The sequence below is a fragment of the Poecilia mexicana genome, unplaced genomic scaffold (genome assembly GCF_051168715.1).
Source record: "Poecilia mexicana isolate PSO_F unplaced genomic scaffold, ASM5116871v1 scaffold_16, whole genome shotgun sequence".
In the NCBI taxonomy this organism is placed as follows: domain Eukaryota; kingdom Metazoa; phylum Chordata; class Actinopteri; order Cyprinodontiformes; family Poeciliidae; genus Poecilia; species Poecilia mexicana.
The window spans coordinates 6,580,622-6,603,088 of record NW_028263385.1 but is presented as its reverse complement, the minus strand read 5'-3'; the positions used below and the strand labels follow the sequence as shown (position 1 = coordinate 6,603,088).

General features: G+C 36.4%; 2 protein-coding genes across 3 annotated transcripts in view; one reads left to right on the top strand and one right to left on the bottom strand.

The window, feature by feature from the left end:
• The window catches only part of glcci1b (glucocorticoid induced 1b), a 32,150-nt gene extending 27,286 nt beyond the window's left edge, over window positions 1–4,864 (top strand). For both annotated transcript variants that reach the window (XM_015005143.2, XM_015005142.2), the window contains exons 8-9: window positions 434–554; window positions 1,228–4,864. In XM_015005143.2, the coding sequence (XP_014860629.2) occupies window positions 434–554; window positions 1,228–1,546 (440 nt within the window). In that variant the 3' untranslated portion in view covers window positions 1,547–4,864. The remainder of the gene's footprint in view (window positions 1–433; window positions 555–1,227) is intronic.
• Window positions 4,865–7,471: 2,607 nt separating this feature from the next.
• Window positions 7,472–14,382, bottom strand: ica1 (islet cell autoantigen 1; the record flags this gene model as incomplete). The annotated part of the gene is made up of 11 exons (XM_088013962.1): window positions 7,472–7,882; window positions 8,732–8,806; window positions 9,077–9,280; window positions 9,822–9,868; window positions 10,308–10,387; window positions 10,465–10,563; window positions 10,639–10,764; window positions 11,816–12,014; window positions 12,708–12,831; window positions 13,478–13,550; window positions 14,206–14,382. Coding segments are annotated over 11 exons (1,326 nt in total), but the record flags the coding sequence as incomplete, so codon positions are not given.
• Between the last annotated feature and the right edge of the window lie 8,085 nt (window positions 14,383–22,467).

Here is a 22,467-nt window from a genome sequence, read left to right as displayed (position 1 = left end):
GGTCAGTTTCTTTCAAAACACTTGCTAATATTTAGCCAAATTCCATTCAATAAATTTAGTCATTTTATAACCTGTTGGTTATAAAATGATGAATACTTTATGCTGTACTTAACGTTTTCGTTGGTAATAATTTAACCCTCATTAAAACTTGTATCACTGTTGATCTGCAGTTGGGGGCCACAAATAGCCTCAGGCAGCACTTTGGACACCACATGCAACACTCAGGGGTGCATGAATTACCAAGTCTGTGTTTGTGCTTCATCAAAAGGCTAGTTAAGACCAAAACACCAGACTGTCATCCAGTTTTTGGTAGAAAGAGAGAAATGACAACTCATCCAAATGGAAATTATTGATTATCGTGCGATTAATTGATTTATTGTGTATTGTGACAGGCCTGCTCACCATGTGTTGCTTTGTGTTTCTCTGTTCTCAGACAGCGGGTGCAGCTCTCCTCTTCCCAAGTTCGCCACTTCGCCCAAACCAAACAACAGCTACATGTTCAAACGGGAACCTCCAGAGGGATGTGAGAGGGTCAAAGTGTTCGATGAGCTGGTGTAAGTAGCATCATGATGTGTTTCCATTATTACATAGTTTTAACATGTATTTTTATAAAAACATCATTCTGGAGGTGTGGCAGTTTAATTTTGTCATAGCATTGTTCCACAATTACATGTAGAAGAATCAGGATAACATGAGACATTTTCCCAAGTTACAAGTGAAATAATTTGCCAATTTAACAAGAACTTTTTAATTAAGGAATTATTCACTTAAAACAAGCCCCTATCTCTTGCTGAAAAGTTAAATGTTAGTTTTGTCTCGTTTCAAGTGCACTAAGATATTTACACTAAAAACTAGACACAAATACTTTGTATGATTTTGAGTTTTTGTTGTTTGGGTAAAACATATTTACAGACAAAATAGTTTTATTTCTTTAATGCAATATATATAAGTATATCTGCAAAGTTTGGCTTAATTACTGCCCTAAATACTTTTTTAAGCAAATTGTCTTGTTTTTAAAAGTCTGTGTACTCAAGTTAATGATAAATTTATTATTAAATTAGTTGCCAATTATTTCAATAATCGATTAATCATGATTAATTTGATTAATTGTTAGTCATTAATTGCATAAAAACTGTTATTTTCCCACGTTTTGTTCATAAGAAAACAAAATTGCTGTGAACAAAATGGAGGCCATCGTAATTTAAGAGTACCTTCTGTCCTTTTCAGATCTGGCCAATCAAAAGGCTTCCCTCTGTTCTCGTGCCCTGACAAAAACAAGGTGAACTTCATCCCCAGAGGCTCGGCCTTCTGCCCCGTCAAACTCCTCTGCTCCTCCCTGTTCTCCCCCATCAGCCCCAGCTTTCACACCAGCAGCGGCCTCACAGCTCAGGTGACCCCGACTCAGCCCGCAGCGCCAGCAGCTACGTTTTCGTCCTCCGCAGACCTGAGCGGCGGCGGCCTGAGTGCTGAGTCAGGAGACGGCTCAGCACATGTAGTCCTCACCAGCTGGTCCTCAGGTATTCATGACCAAACCACCTACAAATAAAACATTACATCTAGCCTGGTGGTTTGGCTTAAAAGCAAAAAGGAAAAAAAAAATGACAACAAAAAAATTGCACTCTGATAATCCTAACATTAGCCAGCAGGGGGCGCCCTCGGCCTGGAAATGGATTCCTATTTGAGGATAATACTTGATGTTTGGGCATTGTTGCTGACTGCTCTCCTCCCATCACTAACCTAACCTCCCATCGTCACATATAGCAGGAAATCGTTTGCTTATTCTGCAATAAATAGAAATGAATGATTAAATTATATGTAGCGTTGGCAGTCTTATCAAGATAAAAAATGAATAAAAATTAAAAAAAGAAAAAATCCAGAATTGTAACCATGCAATATCAGCAGAAACTGCATTGTGTTCATGTTATTATCCAGCTGTTCAGTGTTGAAGCTAAAACACAAATGGGATTTCTTATAATTTACCCCATTTTGGCTCTAAAGGGCACAAAACATTTTTATTGTTATTGTTATTATTTCTGACATATATGTTTGAATGTACTTGTTGCGTTTTGCTAATGAGAAGCAGCAGTACTTGTTGAGTGTAGTTGCAGGTTTTTTTAAGGCCAGGCCTGAACCTGTACACAGTGTGATCACCATGGCAACAGGACGAGCTAAGCACAAAATGCAAAAATACGAGCTGTTTAATCAGTGACCAAGTAACCACAAAGCACACGACTTTCCTGTCGCCTTCTTATTGGCCCAACCGACTGTTCGCAGTAACTCAGGTTGTTCAGAAGCGAATGGTGGGGCTGTGCTGCCATTCCTGAGTGATCATAGTCATTTTCTCACAAGGAGATTTTTTTTTTTGTTTTCAAAATGTTCTCTTTTGTTTTTCATTCCCAGGAGACGTAGGTTTGATTCAGACCGAATTTTTAGGTTTTGACATTGTTCCAGGTGCCTACGACACATTCCACAACGAGCTGCATGAGCTACTTTAATTCACAGCTGCTTTCATTTGTCTTGAGAAGTTTGCAGCTGTGTAACAATTATATTAAACACAAACCAAAGCAAATTACAAAACGGCACAGAGACCGTCATATTCGGGATATCAGGGCAATTTTTGTGCCAGAATGTTTGTGTGTTTTTCATTTTTGTAAAGTGATTCAGTGTCATATGAGGCTCTGGGTCAATTTGCCCCTTTCAGGACCGGCATCCCCACTTCATACCTGTAAAAAACTGTTTCTATCTATTTCAGTGGTCAAAATCAATAAAAATGGGAAAGAAAAGCACAAAAAAGCTGAAAGAGTCTGGCAGCAATTCAAAATCTGAAATAACTGAAGGCAAAGTTTCCTGTTTGGGTGCAAAAAGTTTTATAAAGTGGTTTATTGAGTGAGCAGGAAGATTGGAAAAATGTTTTCTGATGGTAGCAGAATGGAGAAAGGGGGTGATATCTGCCCAGTATTTAACAATGGGATGGGAAAAAAATTAAAACCAGTGAAAATAATTAAAATTTAAAAGGCAAAAATCCCCACTGCCCCCCAAAAAACATATCAGGATAGAATATTTCATATTTTTAAGCTATAAAGTGAAATTCTCATTTTCTTTACATAATTTGTTTGTATTTTACCAATAGGGGAGCGTTTTAGATCAGGGCTGTTCAAACTGTTTGACATGTGGGCCAAAATTTTACTTGCAAGCATCCCTTTGTAACAAAGGGAAATTATTCCTGGTAGATCCCAAACTTTACAAGGATTTTGCTTGTTTGCTATATTTAAAAAAAATCTATATAACAGGATTTTCTTATAAAATGCTTGCTATATTTGCCACATTTAATAAATAAAAAAAGCTGATTTTGGTACATTAAAGTTGGCTTTTCCGTAAAAAAAAAAAAAAAAGTGTATGAATAATATTACAAAAGCTTTGTAAAACTTTGTGGCGTATTTATTTTCTGTTGTAAGAAAATTATTTTATCTTGATTTGAAATAAAAAGTCTCAAAACGGCCCCCGCCCCTCACTTTGGACACCGCTGGTTTAGATGGACGTTGTAATTTCTGCTCCTGTTCTGACCAGTATGGATTTCTATCCATCAAATACCTGCATCCAGAATAACTTATAGTAGGTGAGCACATACAGATTAACTGCTTTTAGGTTAATCTGAAGACTTCGTCATGCCACTCAACCTCCATAAAATCTAGTTTCCTGACTCTAAAACGCCATTGGAGCTAAAGCTGTGCATGTAGTGGATCAGAGAGAATTTAAAATGCATAGAAAAGAAAAACAAAAGCTGCTAAATATTGATGAAAAAAAGGTTGCTTTTTGTTGTTTTACCAAAAAGGTAAACGCTCAAGAACAGCTGCAATTTATTGGTTATACTGTTGACTTCCTGCTTCAGTTATAGATTTCCCAGATGATCTTGTTAGGAAAAGAGCTAATTTAATCTGATTTGTGTTCTCAATAGTTTTTTTTATGTTTTATGTTCTATCCAACATATTTATATTGAAAATGTTTTTAAGAAAATAATTCTGAGTCTACAGTTGCCTTCCTGTTCTACACTGCTTCAATTAAAAGGAGGGTTATTTTGTTTCAAAAATAATTTGAAACAAATTATTTTATAATTTAATAATTTATAATTATATATAATTTAATCTAAAGACAGATTGTGATTTATTTGTAGCATTCTTTCAAGATTTCTTTGGTTTCCTGACTTTAAATAAATCCTGTTTGGGTCAAAATTGACAGATTTGACCTTGATAGACCTTCTGAGAGTTGAAGTTTATTAAAAATGTTTCCTTACAGTAGGCTATCAGGGGATTTTTAGAAATAAAAAATAAGAGTAAAAAAGGGGCAAAATGACCAGTGCTCAACATAAAACCACTGCTGCATAATTTGGAAACACACAAACTTTTTTTTTTTTTGGTAATAAGCCCAAGCGTAAGCACTTAATTAGAAAGGAAAAGATAATCACTGTTCTGTCCTGTATTCAAGTTTGTTACTTAGAACAATCAGAAGAATGTGCAATTGATTTTTAATTACAGAAAAACAACACTAGTTTGTTTTATAGCTTGGGCTCCATAAAGGCCCATTTAATGTCTGATATTACTGCTGAGTTCGCAGCAGGTTTTAGAGATATTAAAGCATAAACGTTGCAGTTATATGCTGATGACACCCTGTTGAGATTCATCTAAATAACGACCAATTCCTGAAAAATAAAATCTGTTCTGCAACTTCAAAATCTTCGACCGTATCCATTCAGTGCCGAACGTTTAAAGAAGTAGTTGCCATTGTTGGCGATGATGAATTGATTCTCCTGTTTTACATGTTTTTGTGTAGATCTTGGTTTTTTTTCAATAAAGGAAACAGAAAAGCCTTTTTGAATTGATATGTCTTTTCTTTTTAAAGGGCTTTGAGACACACATGGACAAACATCAGCATTCAGTAACATCTTACATGTAGAGGCTGAGGTAAAGTTAAGGCTCTTCATGTAGTCGATATGATGGAAAATTAAAACAACGCGTAGCTTCAAGAGTCAAAACGAGTCTCATCTGTAAATATCTTAAAGCTGGTGTGTCAAACTTAAGGCTCGGGGGCCAAATCTGGCCCGCTGTAGCTTTTTATGTGGACCTCTTGACTCCAAATGGACACATAAATAGAAACTTTAGGATAAGTTTAGTGCTCAAATATTATGTTATCAAATCAAAGCAGTTTTTAAAAAAAAATCTGTAAAATTATATCAGTCCCTGCAGAGTTTTGCGATTTAACAATTATGGAAATGTACACAAAATCAACAGATCCCCGCATCTTTTCATGGTAATGCATAATTCTTAGTTTAATACTAATTTTGTGCAAAAATGTTCAGGAACATATAAGAGCATAGCTGTGCTTCCATTTACCTTATAACTGCACAAATTGACATTTCGGAAATATTTTCTTAATGGATACATGCAAAATTTGAAAACTCCAGATTTTTTGATACATTTGTGAGCTTTAGGATGAGGTGGGATTTTTTTTTTTCTTTTTGCTTTTTTTTTTTTTTTTTTTACCGTATCAAAATTTGCAATGGAAACAATTTTTTGCATCACACAAGTCACGTGATCCAAAACTGTGTATTACCACTGGTGGAAACCATGAAGGAGAAGACGACAGGAAGTAGTTGGAGAACCGTGGCGGAGCTTTTTTTCTTAACGTCCTATAAACAAACTTATTTGTGTGTGATTTTAATTGTGTTTCTTATTTAATGGAAACACTGCAATTCCAAAATTGTGGTCCTCAACATTGGACTATAAACAAAGATTTGCAAACATTTGTAACATTTGTGGGAGTGGCTACTCCCACCTGCAGGTGGCAGTATTTCTTCTACTACACTGCTGCCTCAAGTTTTTCTTGATGTCAAGGTATTCTGTGTGATTTGTATGGTAAGTAAATAAGTCACATTTACCATCATACAAAAGCTCAAATATCACAAAATTCATGAAAATATTTCTAAATTAGCATCACAAAATCTGATTACAAAAAAAATCAAAACCAATCTCAAAATCCTGAAGGGACTGATCAGTGTGAATATTTGAACAGTTTTATTAATATATTCTGCCACAACAGGCCCTTGAAATCAGTCACGGTTCTGATATGGCCCAAAATGAGAATGAGTTTGACATGGCAGTTTCAAGACATTCCTCCTCATATGCATCTTGTTGATGCAGCATTTTCATCATTAGTAAATAGTGTCTTATTCTGTTTTACTGGCTCAAAACATAAAATTAAAACTGCATGTTGCCCAAAAGGAGCATCCCTGGAAAATACATACATGTCTAAAGACTTTAGAAAAATAAAGCAGTGATGACCAACAGCATAACTAAAGCGGCAGCATGCATCATGCAGTAATGAGTTCATGTAACTACAGAGGGAATCTCTTCAAATAAAGCAAACAGCTTAAACACCAACTGGATGTCTTATAAAAACTCACAGTGCAAAACCTTTAAGTTGTGTTGATTGAAAGCTTGAACTGTGAGTGGAAGAAACGTCTGCTTTCTACAGCTCTTAAGAGACTTAAATTCAAGTTTACAAAACAAAAATTTAAGCTGAAAAATAACAGATGTGCATTTTGCATCTGATAGCAACATGAGTCGCTGTTTTGATTAATAAAATCCCTTGTGAAACTTAAATTATCTTAAACACTTTCTAAATATTCCACCAGGTTTAAATCTAACTAAAATCTCCAAACAATTACTAAAGTTAAACTTTTGTAATAATGGTTTAAAAGAATCAAAATACCAACTTTCTATGACCAGTTTTTAATTTTACAGCTGTAAAATACAGCCGAGTTCTGATGAAGGCTGGATTTTTCGCACTTCCTTTTGCTAAAATTTTCAGTAGGCGAGTCTTTTTAATTTTTTTTATTTTTTTCACCTTTAGATGACAATATTCCCTAATCAAATCAACACTTTGTTTTTGTTTATTGACAGTTATACAAATTAAGGCACAAAATAATGCTTAAACGTTGCACTATATAATTTCAAATATTTAATTAGATTACTGAAACAAACTTTTTAATTGAAGAATAATTGCAGAATTTCATCTATAGTTAAGAGTTATAACAGCAATGGAGGGTCAAGTTTCATGGGGAATATTCCTCAAGACAATCTCTCCATTTTAAATGTGCACAAAACTTGAATAGTTTGCCAATATAAAAAACACAATTTTGCAATTTCTACTAAAGAAATGCAGTTAAATCACGTGTGAATAAGTTTGTTCACACAATAAGTCATTTAAACAAATTACGTGCCATCTTCCTCATGTTACTTCCTGTCTTCTTCGTGGTTTCTGCCAGTAGTAACATCCAATTGTTGATCATGTGATTCATGTATAATGCAAAAAAAAGTTTCAAATTTAGTTTTGAGCAATAAGCCAATTTCAAACCACCTAACATCAAAACTTTTAATCAATAACATATTTTTTTCTAAATTGACATTTCCATTAAGTGAAGTTGTTTTCAAAATTATATAGTCAATGGAAACGCAGCTATTAGAGCAACAAATTTGGTGCATTATGTTTTGTTATAATCTAGTATTTGTGATTGATTTTAAATATGGTAATTTGTTCTGACTTGATTGTTGTGTGTGAGTTTCTTTTGGCGTTTGGAAGAAGTTTAAAAATCCAGCCTTCCAGCCTCTGATGAGTGCTTATTGTCATCATACTGAAAACAGTTTATAGCTGAAGCCAAAACAGGTGGATGTGGTTTTTAAATGTGTCACGGTGCTCAGGAAGAACTATGCTGTGTGAAGCTCGTTTTCTCTGTTGGCTTCTCCGATTGCATCTGGATTGGAGAGAGGGTCCAGGTCAGCGAACAGGTTGAACCACGCTGACAGGTCTTTGGATGGTCCGCTTGTTTCTACACAGCAGGAAAACAAAACATGAGTCATTAAATTAAAATCTAAACTCCTTGTTTTGTTTCTCAGTGTCAAAATTCAGTCCTACTACGGGTCCAAATATGAAATAATGAGTTAATCTAAAGTAGATTATTAGTCAATTGACTAATAAGCATTCATTTTCTTAAAATTCTGAGTTTTCGTTTGTAACACGAGAACCGACCGCTTTTCCATAATGAAGGGCTAAATTTTTCATAATATGATGCATTTGAAAAGTCTTTAATTTTTTAACATTATTTTATGTCCGCTGAAGTAAATACTGACTCAATAAACAGAAAATTGCGTATTTATAAAGCATAAAACCTATTAGATTGCTGAATAGAAAAATAAAAACATGAAAATAATGAAGTATTTAACACTTAATTTCCCATTCAGAAGTACCGTCGGTGGTTGCTCTTGAAGGAAAGTTAAAACTTCGCTCCATGAAGTGCTTTAACTCGCAATAGCCTCAAAATCGACCGTCCTTATTGCCGCCATTTTTTTCTTCCTCCGTCATGAAGCTCGACTGAATGAGCGATATTGATACAATAACTAGAAGAGCTTGTTGAGTGTTTATATTTCAAAATTTAAAGTAGATTTTATATTCCACAACGAACTCTGGACCGTTTCTCTTAACCGTTCTGTCATGGCGGCGCCGCCATCTTAACTTTCTTTATCAACCTCCCCGCTTAAGGATGACCAGCAGCGCCCTCTGTTGGATGGCGGCCAAACCACAACACTATAAGAAGTTCTAATAGGACGTTATTAGCTAATCGATTAGAACTCATTTTAATCTAATAAACCATTAATCCATTTGCATCCATTAGTCTTACCTTTCACCGCTGGCTTTAGAGGGTTCTGTCCAGATCCAGGTGATAAGTCCGGCTGTGGGACGATCCCGGTCCAGTCTGATTCACAAATAAAATAAGACAGAGAAATCATTCCACACATCTGATAAATGTCTGAAAAGTTTCCTTATCATATTTCGTTAAGAAATGGGAATGTTGCTTGTTTTGTTTGCATAACAAAACCAATCACTTTTTTAAAGTTCATCCTCGAGTACTGACAATAAAACACCTCTAGATTCCTTCTCTGCATGCTTGCATTTTAATTACTCCACAAGTTTTTAGTTTGAAGTAAATCAAACTGCACAATCAGAGGTTTGGTTGTTTTCTGACCTGAGGCAGAAGACTTGTTCAAGTTTTGGTCCAAAAGCTGTGACGGTAAAAAGAACGAGTTTTCCTGCTGCTGGGTGTCCGATGGACCGGCGCTCGCCTCCGTGTCTCCAGACCCTTTGGTCCATTCCTGGGAAAAATCGTCCACAAACAAACCGCCCAGGATCTCATTGAGCAGAGCCAGGCTGTCCTCCTCACCATCCAACTCTGAGAAAGTAGAAACAATCTTATTAATAAAAGACTCTGGAGTTTTTCTGCTTAGCATAGTTCAGAGTTGGGTGGTAACTTGTAACATCTACTTTAGGCAAAAATGTACTAATAGGATATTATATTTACTTTTACTTGAGTAGCTTTATTATCAAGTATCATTACTCCTTCTGGAGTAAAATATCTGGATACTCTACCAGTAAATAAAGAACAAGCTAGTTTTAACAAAAAATTGACCAGGCACAAGATCTGTTTCTATTGACCATATAATTGCGCAATTTGACATTTCAGAAATAAATTTGATTAATGGAAACACGTCAATTCATTATTTGATAAAAAAAAAAAGGTGTTTTTTTTTTAGCCATATAGATATTTATTTTTGCAAAACTGCAATGGAAACAATTTTTTTGCATCAGAAGAGTCACATGATCAAAAACCAGATGTCACCACTGGCACAACCCACTAAAAGACAGGAAGATTTTGGAGGATAATGGTACAGCATGTTTTTTTGACTTATCATGAACAAACATTGATATTTTACCTTCTCTCATCTTTTCACTTTTTTCTTCATGTCCTAATGAGATTAGTCTGTAAAATTAAGAAGCGGAACATCAGAGTAATTTGCACATATAAAGGAAGAGCTTTGGTGTATATTTACACACATTTGTTGACATCAATAAAGAAGCATAACAGTACAAGAAAAGTCTGATCTTAAATCTGCACACCAGTAAAGTGTCACATCTGCAGTTGCTCCAGGCAAACAGGAAGTCATGGGTTACTTAATAAATTCCTAGAAATTCAGTTCAGTTGCATTGATTTAAAGAAACTTTAGATGTACTGATCATTTTGCCACATCTGAATTTGTAAAAACTGTTTTTTTCGTAGCATGTTTTCCCGTTTCTCCCCTGAAATGTATTCAAGTTGGATGTTTCTCAAACAACTTAGTGATATTACGCTCTTGCAGTGAAGGATGAGTTTCATGCTTTGCACATCCTGATCAGGAGTAAAAACTAAATGGAAAACTTGCTGCTCATTAGTTGTCTCGTTTCTTCTCTCCTCTGTTTCCCTTTCCGATATTTTCTTCTCCATATTTTTGTCCGTGGAATCCTGTAAACAATAATCCAGCTCATCATGTTCTTTATGTTTTTCCTCTAATTATTTTCCTCATGGAAAAACGCTCTGACCTTCGCTGTGGAAACCTCATTATGCTGGCAGCCCTTAAAGCTCTCGTGTATGGCTGCCATGGTGTGAGACGTTTTCCCCCAGAAGTGCAAAAGAGTCGTCTGAAACACAGAGAATTTCTGTTTAATTCAATTTCCCATTGGTTTCCTGATTAGAGCTCAATAGATGAGATGAACCTGGTATGTGGTCAGAACATGTGAGAGGAGGTTGCAGCGGCTCGCCCCCAGCAGGTCAACCTTCTGGCAGACGTCGTTCTTTAACTTGTCGAAGCTGCTTTTGGTCGTCCGGACCTGAGCCTGAACCTAAGATTTAATTGAAAGGGAAAAATAAACAAGTTAAACTGGACAAAGTGCTGTCTGGCTGTGGTTTTTGGGTGAGTTCTGCCCTCTAGTGGTGGATGAAAACAGAATCTGAAACTTGTTTCTTTACAAGATGAATTCAAAACATCTGACAGGATATGAGAGACGCAGTTTTGTTCAGCTCATCTACTGTATGCAAAGTTTTCAGTCTTGGGAGTCAACTCTACAATGGCGAATTAGGGCCATTGTTGGTAGAAAAGAAGAAGAGTACATTTCCACCAAAAAAAACACAGAAATTTCAAGATTAATGTACATTTTCTAGAAGAAAACAAGAATATTTTTGAATTTGAAAAGTCGAAAATGTGCTTGAAAAAAATGAAAATTTGAGATTATTTTGAGAAATTTGATTAGAAAACCTTGGACATTTCTGGGTGTCAAAAGTCAGAAATTCTGAAATCTTCATGTTTCTTTTCACTATAATTTCTGAAATTAATCAAAAATGTCAAAGTTTTTTCTAGCAAATTTTCAATTTTTTAAGCTCAGAAACTTCCAAGTTCTTTTCTAGAAAATTTCTGATATTCATCGCGATTTTTATACAATGGCTGCTGGAAAAGACATGTTTTTTTTTGTTTTTGACTTACCATTCAGAAACCACTTGCTGCATTCTTGTTGACTGTGCACGATGCTCTACTAATGCTTTTCAAAACTGTACTGTTGTATAAATGTGCATCTGTTTGCAGCAATTTTCACGTGTGATTGTAAACGCCGAGTTGGGGCTGTGGCCAACAACTGGTTATTTAGATTAAAAGTGACAATAGACTCTAAATTAATATAGACAGAACTGACCAGAATTAAAATCTCTTGTGTAAAAAATTTAATGATCATGTTCTGTAAGGCCCATAGACAGCAGCCAAAGACCCAAAGAAGCCTGGATGTTCTCTGGTCACACCACACCACAATCCTTTCGATATCGCTAATTACTGTGAACTAGTTGATATTTAGCGGTGAACTCCCATCTGTTATTTCCGTAGACCTTTCTATGTGGAGGACAAACCTTGCGAAATTTCTCCATCTGTTTGTGTGTGTCCGGATCGAGCTCCTGAGAGACGTCCTTCATCCAAAGCAAGGCTCCGCGGTACTCGGTCCGGGACTGCTCCATCCGATTCACCGTCAGCCACGTGTCAGAGATGGCCCGGTAACGGAAAGTCTCGATCTCCTGGTACAGACGGCACAGAGGTTTCCTCAGAGCCAGCCTAGAAGAAGAAGTAGAGTTGTCCTCAAAAATCAAGCCTCCAGAAGTCTATAATCCAAGAACTACGTTTATTTTACAATATCCTGAACTTTATGACCCTCTGATTGGCTTTTTGAGGTCTACTAGAGGGATTTGAACATGTTAGGCCCCTGATAATTTAGCATCTTACTGTAAAAATTGTTCTAATGTGGATACAAGCATAAAAATTGCATGCTCACCTCTCAGGTTTTTCCCTTTAGCCACTTGAATTTCAGGATGACGGCCATTTCTCAAGATGGCCACCATTTTTGAGACTATTAAACCAATTATTGCCAAAATATGTTACCCACTGTCATATGTTTTCGACTTTGTCCCTATTTGTACAAATTTAAAGTGATAATACGAAGCATAATCAGACACTGGAACCGACGACTCGCTGTTTGCAGGCCTCACACCAGTTGTCAACTGACTTGTTGACAAGCAATCATCAATCATCTAATTGGTGATTTTACTGCAAAAATAAATAAATTTTTACATCACAACCGTGGTGGCCTTTTTTTATTTTTCAGTGGCTAACAGTTGTTTTCAGGCCCTTGGGAACACCTTAGGCTCTTGTATCTTTATGTGAAAGATTTTGTGGAAGTTTTATATCCCTAAATCTAATGATCCAGGAAGGGATTTGTGTGGGTATCCTCTCAGAATCTGTGATGGCTACCTCTGCTGGGAGGAGAAGCAGAGAGCTTTCCCTGTCGCCTGCATGATCTTCCCAGCCCGGCTTTTATCCTGCGACCCCTGGGAGCGAAGGAAACGACCCAGCTCGTTTTCCTCCTGAGAAAGGACTGAGAAGTAAAGATGAAAAATTTTGTTTTAGGAAGATAAAATACTGATTCCTTCTGATTTTCAGTCTTTGCTACTAAAACCAGCCACTAAAACTTTAATAAGCCAACATATAAAGAGTCTTGAAAGGGAACAAAAGTAATCCAGATGACCAAATTTAAAACAAACTAAATGTTTAAAAGTTACAGTTACTTTCAGGAGTATTTTTACTATGCTTTACTTTTTACCTTTCCTTGACTAATTTTACTATGAAGTATTGCCTCTTTTGAGTAAACTTTCTGGTACTTTTCTCACTGTGAGTAACTTCACTAAATGAAAAACAAACATGTTTTAACCAAACATTCACCAGACACAAATTCTGGTATGTCTGATATAATTTTTAAATATTAATTTATTGTTGTTTTGATCAATTACTCAGTACTTGGTAAAAAAGATACCCGAGTGGCCTTTTCACAAAATTACTTGAGGTAATTTCTTGGAAATGCTACTTACTTTCACTTGAGTAAAGCATATATTGAAGTATTGCTATTCTTACTTGAGTGCAGTATTTGTTGCTGTTGTACAGTTACTGGTATTTTGAACAGTAATATACCCCGGTTGACTGGCTAAGTTTCATCAATCTGATATTTTTGAGTTTTCTGGACTTACAGCAGATCCTCCTCTGGTACTGCTCAATAACCTTTAGCAGCTCCATGCATGTTCTCTGGATGGAGTGGAAGACCTGCCGATGAGATTTAAAAAACATTAACATTTTTACATGCATAACTAAATAGTAATGAAATACATAGTTCCAACATGTCTGAACCAGAAGTGGTCAGCACCATCTTGGTAGACAAGTGACTCAAGTGTTTTTTACTCTTACTTGAGTCAGTTTTTTGGCAGCTACTTGAGTAAAAGTAGAAGTAGTGCTACTCTTACTCGAGTAAAATTTCCAGGTACTTTCCCCACCTGTGCACACGTTTTGTTGTTTAATTATTATTATTATAAAACAAAGAACAGTTTATACAATCAGCTGTATAAATCAGCTGTATAAACGTAGACCACATGTCCGACTTAGCTTATAGCTAGAAGCTACATTAGCTAAGCTAATTTTGCTAGTTCGGCAGTGAGTGCTACAGTAAATGTCACTGATATTTATCTTAGTATTACACATAGGTGGGTAGAGTACTCAATAAATGTAATCGAGTAATAGTTGTATTTATATTGTTTATGAGTAAGATGAGAACGAGGCGAGAGCTAGTTTTAAGATTGTGGGTAGTTCACTGTTGTCATAGCAACTGCCATGACCGCTACGGTGACCTCCAAGCTGCAAAGTTACCGGAAGTGTGACGTGATAACTAAAAGTTTAAAGCTCTGAGGAAAAACTCTTGTCTCGCCTCCAGCTTGGCGTCCAGCTCTGCGTCTGACGCCACCACGTGTTCGTCCTCTTTCTTCCCGGTGACTTTGATGAGCGTCTGCTTGGTTTTCCAGTACTTCTTCTGGAACTTGTTCACCACCGATGAGTCTCGGTTCTGGATGAAGCGGTCCAGGTATTCCCCAGAGAAGCCGCTATGAAGAGAGGAGGACTGGATCAGGGCTACAGCAGGTGATAGAACCCGTTAAATACTGAGGTATACTCACAAATGTTTGCCCTCCATTTTTTAAGAAGACCTGGGGAAGAAATGAAAACATACTGGGACCATTGTTGAAAAACAGACAACATTTTCACCCAAAAATTCAAATTAATCTCAGAAATTTTCCAGAAACATGAACATTTCTGAGCTTGAAAAGTTGAACATTTGCTAGAAAAAAAATCAGGAAGTTTGAGACTTAGAAATTTTCTAGAAAAATTAAGGACATTTCTGAGATTGAAGAGGAGAAAATCTGCTGAAAAAAAAAATCAAATTAATCTAAAAATTTCCGACTTTTGAAATCCAAAATTATCCAAGTTTTTGCTAGAAAATTTCCAATATTAATATAAAGAATTTCCTTGGGTTTTTTTTCTTGCATATTTTTGACCCTTATTTAAATTTTAAAATTAATTGAAGTTTATAGATTAATTTATTTGGAGGCAATAAATTGCCTCCAAATAAATTTTCACAATGGCTCTTAATAACATTAAAAAGAACCAGCTATTGTTTCTAAATTTAAATATAGTAACAAACTCAGTTTTTTAAAATAGATTTTCACTTTTTTCCCTTATATTTGCATTAAATTACAAAGAATGACACTAGTACTTTCTAGTGCAGTCCTGCTTCTTATCAGGTTGCATTTATTTTATTTTTTACATCTTTTTGCTAAATTGTGTTTATCTTTATTTTAATTCCTAAAAAGAAATAAATGGTGGTTAGAAATTACAACAAATTTTCTAAGTAGTTATTTTCAAAATGTCGCAAGATATTTGTGGCTTTTTTATCTGGCTAGCCTGATAATAAAATTACTCTTTGGATTGTAAATGTTGCAGATATACGTGCCACATAAATGCATTTACATATTAATATAAGATATTAACTACTCAATACCCATCAACCTATTTTTCTATTATTTAAAAAAACTGTGAGATGGAGGTTGTTCTCATTCAAGCCAGAAGGATCTCTGTTTTGGATTTTATTTTATTTATACTCGCTATATATTTAAAAATACTCTGAACAAAAAAGACTAGATCAGATCTGTGTAGTACATTTCAGTATCGGGAAGCTTTTCTGTAAATATATTACACTGCCATTAATTACAGCATATCTGGCCTTAAATGTTTAGATATTGGTTTAAAAATGGCGCCCCCTTCCCTGCAGTTCGGGCTTCCCCTGCTGCGCGAGGAGCGTCATCTGCAGCTCGCGCGTCACGACTCCTGTTAATGAGATGGGTTATGATGCGATTTCACCAAACCGTCCTTTATTAAGCCTCCATACCGAACAGAGTCACATCTAAAAACTACATTTATGTGGTTCTTTATCATTAGTGATCGTAAAATGTCTTAATTGGGAATATTTTTTTATAAAATAAACAGAGTCATTTTGCGGAAGCCCAGCGGCGCTTCTGTGTCTCTGAATTATCCATGAGCATCACATCGAAGCGAGTTGCGATCAGAGATAAAGTAACAACATAAAGCTCACTTACCTGAGCGAAAAAGGCAGCATGCAGAAACAGCAGCGTCGCATCTCTTTTATCGATGCATAAATAGCAGCAGCAGCAGCAGCAGCAGCAGCAGCGATCCCGGGATTTCAGGCCCGGGTTTATTCTGTAAATTTGTACACACAGCTGCTCATTGTCCGTCTGCACGAAACAAGCTGACGTCAATCAGGGCGCACTCCCCTCCTCTTCAGAGAGGAGACACAAACATCCCCGCATCCTGCATCCACTCTGCAAACCGCAGCGCACAATTCAGGGGTGTTTGTCTGGCGCAAACATGGCAACATACCCCATTGAGAGGATTTATGTAGATAGTTGTGCACTATTAGCGGAGGAAAACGGATAATAGTGTGGATCAGAAGGTCTCCAGACTAAATAAGTATTTGGAAAAAAAGCTAAAATACACTGCATTATATTTTATGCTAACATGAAAATGAATTTAGATTCTTATTAACAGTTAATTAATACGTTTTAGCTTCAAATTAAATAAATTATATTTTACATGTTTTTCACCCGCTTTCCCTCTGTACTTTTATGCAAGTAATTAAGTCCAACACCTGCACAAAACTTCAGTGAACATTTGCATGTGTTTACTTAACAGTAGTTTCAAAATCGACTGAAGAAATCAGCAAATGTGAAAAATATTAACAAAAGTGGGAAATGGGGAAGAAACAACGAAATTAATCAAAAATTGGGAGAGAAATATTTCAAGATGTCATTACAGTACTTTCTTTTTAAAATTATTGTCTTTTTGTATTTCATTTCAGCTGTACACCCTCCTCCATACATTCAGAGAATACCTTCTGTCTAATTTAACTGCATTAATTAAGCCTACATCTGCGCATGCGCTTCTCACCCCACGACACTTGGATCCTATAAAAAGACGAAACAACAGGTGAGTTTTTAAACGTTGATATGCTCTGTTTTAATGATAGACACACATTTTAAAATAAAATACATTTTAAAATGGTTTAATCTGAACTGGACCGTGCCAAGTTAACTGTATCGCTGCTTTATTCTCCAGCAGGTGTGTCGCTAATTGAACCTCCGCACAGACGGAACAAATTGAACTTTAAGAGTAAAGTTTTGCACTAAATAACTCTACTGAACAATTTACTGAGCTCTATTGCGCAGGTTTTATTTTACAAAATCAAACTGAGCTCTACTGGTTTTCACATGTTAAAAGCAGCAATGTGTGCTGCTTTTACAGCAACTTTACATCAATACAGGACTGACCTGTTCATTAGTCTTTGGATTAATCAATAATTTGACAGCAGAAGGTTTTTGTTTTCTCTTTGGTCGTAGGAAAGATTTTTTTGCTATGTTGACAGTATAAAAATATTATGTGATGAAAGAAACACCCAAACATTTTGCTGTTTGCTGCCAGATTTTCTTCAGAATCCGTTCTTGGTGACGGTGACGTCTCACTAAAGGTCACTGTGTGAAACATTATGCTCCATAATTATCTCCATACATTTCCCATTGCGGTTCAGCTGAAAGCTTCTGTCTGATCTACAGATAATGTTGTAATGTCCCAGAGTGGGCAAAGGAATCAATCCAGTCATTTGAAATCAAATAAATGCTTGTATAAGCAAAGTGAAAGGAGCAATCAGTATATGGCGATTGATTAATTTTTTTCTCCAGAAAAGTAGAATTATGGCACTATAATGTATGGAAACAAAATTAATTACACCTTTCAATTAGTTTTTACTTTTAGCTGTGCATTTATGGTTTAAACGTCTACTCTTACAAAAATAATAGATTTTCATTTAGCGCTTTTATAAGCTTTGTTACCCATGGAATATTTTTTAGAAATTATTTAAAACATATTTAAATCCAGAAAAAATAACAATGAGGGGAAAAAAAATCTTTTTCCCTCAGAGTGGGGTGAACAAGTGTGAAAAACAAACCTGGACATCAACCAAAGTTTTCATTGCCACCACCAGGACCATACTTTAAAAAAATGCTCAGAGTGGCAATAGCCCAGGGCTCAGAATTTTTGGGGGCAGCCCAACCCAAAAAGTTTTGGTGGGCATTGTTGATGTTTACCAACCATTTTTAAGCTTTACTTCATATTATAATGCTATTCCTTTATCAAAAAACATACCTTTATTTTTGCCTTAATTCTTTCATTCATGTTTGAGAAATCCTTCAATCTCCATGGCAACCATTCAGCTGTTCAAAACACCTGGTTGGATCTAGCTCTGCCTTTGTGGCACAGTTTCTCCTCTGAGCTGCAGTTTCCAAACGTTTGAGCTTCCCCCTCACAGACCAGTCATTCTCTGACTCCTCCACTCTGCTCCTTCAGAATAGCCAGCAGCAATTAGCAAACACTTGGTTGAACAGTGGATCTGCTGAGGTCATTATAGGAGCTGCTTCTAAGTGAAACACTGGTAAAAATGTTGGAAGGTTGATAGAGGAGTGCTGTTGTGATGACTTCCTAAAAGTGTAGTTTCAGAAAGAGCTGGAGTTTTTAAAGTGACAGAGGCCCAATTTCAGTGCGTATAATTACAAAGTCTAATTTATTTTAAGTCATATTTGATATATAATTTTTTATAACAACTGAACCTAGTTACTTGACTGTGCCATTTTATATCACAATGTGCCTGGAAAACACAATACTTTCCCTTTAAAATATTGTATTTTTATCAATTTAAACACAATAATATATGTAATTTTTGAAAATTATCACAGTTTTGGGACCAATGTAGATTCATCTGCCAGATGTTTTAAACCAACAATCCTTTAGTTCGTGTCTGTAAATGTGCATAAATTATAGGGCACCAAAACCGGCTCCAGCCCAGGGCCCTTATTTTACTGAATCCGGCCCTGGCCACCACACATAATGTGAACGATGGTGAGGGAAGTAAAGAAATATCCAAAACTAAGAAAAAAAAAACATTTTGCGAACCCAAATGTGTGAACTTTGCAAAACACAAAATTCACACATTTTATGACTGGAAGATATGAAATGTAAGAAGGTAACAAAGGTTGTAAAATTTACTAGAAAATCAGTAGCATTATCTATTTAAAAAATCCCACTAGATTTTATTTTTTACACCTCAATCAGACCTCAACCGAGGTGCAGTTCTGTTTCTGACCAAAAGATGGCAGTGTAGCACAAAGGAAGTGGAAAAACACCTTTTATAGTCTTCTCTCTGGTGTTTGGGGCCCCAAGCTTTCATCTGTTGGCTTCAATTTATTTCATCACAGTATACTGCAGCTGATCTAATGGCATGTACATTTTGTTGTCACCTAAAGGGGAATTTCTTGTCAAGCTCCCAAATTGATGTACCTGTTTGTAGCCTTGGACAGTATTTGTGCTGTAGAGTCTCGAGGAGTGTGTGAGCAGCATACAGCTCTGTGAGCAGTTACCGTGAGGTACATTTAAACAGCAGGTTATGGATTTATAGTTGGAAAGTGAGCTCTGTGTAAAGCTTTGCAGACTTAATTTGATTATCACCGAGGTAATGTTGAACCCTTTGATCCTTCAGCCGCCGAAGGTCACGTCATGTACAATGCAGCTTGTTTTCATCCGCTGCGCTCTCAGAAAACACGTCGTTGTTGGAGTGTTTTGCATCTTTAACTTCAAAATATCTCTTGATTTACTGCAGGAAGTTTTTCGACACAGCTCCCAACCGTGACTTGCGATATCATCTAGAAGTCTTTGATACAAACAGGAAGATACAGTGGCTATAACGAAAAGCGAATGTAATCTCTCTAAATGCCTGTGTCCTTGAACCTATCTGATCTTCCTTGTCCACTTCCAATCTTAAGTTCAGGTCCTACATTGTACTAAAGCAATTTGAGTTCACTTGAATAAGGCAGGAACCAATCAGGGTATTAAATTAAGTGATGCTGTTCGAGGAGATCTAATTCAATCAAGAGAGAGTCAGGGAAATTCCTTTCAGATATTGATCAGGGACATACGTCACTATTGATTTTCTCTGACATTTTCTAGCTCAGAGATTCTGCTGTTTCACTGGTAAGATTTTTTTTTTAATACATAATGAGGTGTGTTTTTATTATTCCACCCCATAAGCCTGAGGCTAATTATGAAAAATTCACATTTTGCATGTTTTTGTACCTCCAGTTTGGTCTCTACTGCTTCTAAAAACAGACCAAACACTTTAAAATACACCAGGCCATTTTTTGGCAATAAGTTAATGTTTTTTGGTGTCTAGAAAATGAGCCATTTCAAAAACAGGTGGTTTCACCGCTATACAAAATGTACAATGGCTGGTGGAAAGCAGAATTGGGTAGTAACTAGTTACATTTACTTGAGATTTTTTTATTTGGAAAAATGTAGTTTTAAGAGTAATTCTATGACGCTGAATTTTTTTTACTTTTGCTTGAGTAATTTTATCATTAATATTGCTACTTTTGTGTAAAGTTTCTGAATACCCACTGGGAGTAATTTCACTGAATAAAGAACAAGCTTGATTATTTTAACCAAAAAAAAACAATCACCAAATACAGACACACCCGTAGATTTTCACAAATTCATAAGTCTGACATTGAAAGAAACTGATTTGGGAAAAATGTTTCTTTTGCGTGATTTTGTTTTCAAACATGGTATTCATATGAATTACTTTAAATTTGGTCCTTAAAATACCAACATCTCCACATAACTTCATATTTAGGTCAGTCTGTTAACTTTTGAATATTAAACGATAGATGTTTTGATATGCTATTTAGTATCTGAGTAGACTTTTTTTTCTACCACATACTTTTTTGCTCTTGATTTATTTCTTGGAAGGCTGCTTTTTACTTTTGCTTGAGTAGAAATATGTTGAAGTAGTGCTACTTTTAGTTGAGTACAACTATGTGTACTCTACCCAACTCTGTGGAAAAGATAACTGTTCACTTACGAATCAAAAAAACACTTGCTGTATTCTTGTTGGTTGCGCAGGAGGCTCTACTTCTGCTTTTCAAAGCTGTACAGTTTTGTATAATTGTACATCTGTTTCCAGCCATAAACAATGAGGATTTAAAGTGATAAGACACTCTTAGACGGATCAAGGAGCTCAAAGTGGGGAGAGAGTCTCATGATACAAGTCTGATTTTGTACAAATAATGTAATAAACGTGTTTTGTATAGCGAATAAAACTCTTAACTTGTTCAAGAAAGCATAATGGGTCACCTTTAACATCAGGAACCCTGAAACACAGCAGACATTTTTCTGGGACCCATTTATATGAGCAGCACCCCGCTCTTCCTGGGGTCCCTGGTATGACCCCAAAAATTACTCAATTGACTTATTCCATCTGCAGTTACGTGTAGTGATGAGGAACTGTGACATTTACATTTGCACCACTCCGAAGCGATCTGCAGCTCCGCACCAGTTTTCAACGCAGACTTTAGGCTCAAAACAGGTCACAGGATCAAAAGTGTCTCTCGCCCCGAGGAGCCACCGAGTCGATCCTTTCCATTTCTGCATCAAATGGGTTTTTTTCCCCCTCTCTTGCTCTTTTTTTTTCTATCTCTTTCTAACTCGGTGGAACACATTTAGATCCTGAGTAGAACTCCTCGGTGCCCACTCATCACTCTGCGTGCTGTTTGAAGATTACTACGCTCAGAGACATCCGCACTGGGCATCCAGGCAGCTTAGAGGCCAAAATCCATAATCCCTTACCCTTCATGGGAATTCTCCATGCACTTCAACATGCTGAAATACAGCCCCGCCGCAGCAGGCACTCATGGCCGAGGAGCTTCTGGACCCCGAGGCTGAGATAGATGGATGACATGTCTCAATGAATGTGGAGGAAGTTTTAAAAAAACAAGTCAGATACTGATAATAGTCTCTTCCCAGAAACTAAATTGGAAAGCGGGGAGTTCTTGCTTGGAAGGTGTTTTATTTCTAATGTTTGTATGCACACTACATCTCTTAGTCCACATGCTTTATGTGTACCATAACAGCCTAGAAGACATTTTGCTCTGAAAATATAGGTTCACTGGTGGCTCCCAGCAGCAGCGCAGTCTCCCCACCAGTCGTCTCAATAAAAAATTTCCTCTGAGGCTGTGGCGCCTTATTAAAAAGCGTAAATAAATGTAGTTCCTTGATTTAGTAATCTGCATGAACGAGTAATATGTAAAGTTCAGCTGTTGTAGCTGAAGGACCGCTGGGGTTTTAATTTTTTCCCCCTTTAGGCTGCACTCTAATACTTTGTTAGTCTGCTTGCTAAAACCCATTTATTAGCTTGGGGAGTAAGTCCTGCAGTGAGCAAGAATAATAAAAGTAATTTCATATGCACATCTGGTGTGTTCTTATTATAAAAGTGCTTCTGTCGTGGAAACCATTCCGCTTTTTCTATTGGCATGTCAGGAGAAATGGAGAGACGAGGAGGAAAAATCAGCTGGTCTGACATCAGGGCAACAAGTTCACAAATGTTGATCTTTTTTCTGTTGCATCAGGATGCTTAAAAGATCAGCATTTTTGTCACAAAAAATGCAGAAATTTATAGTTCATCATATCTGCTTTAATATAAGAAAGTATATCCTGGTTTACAGTATGAAAAATGGCAGCAGGA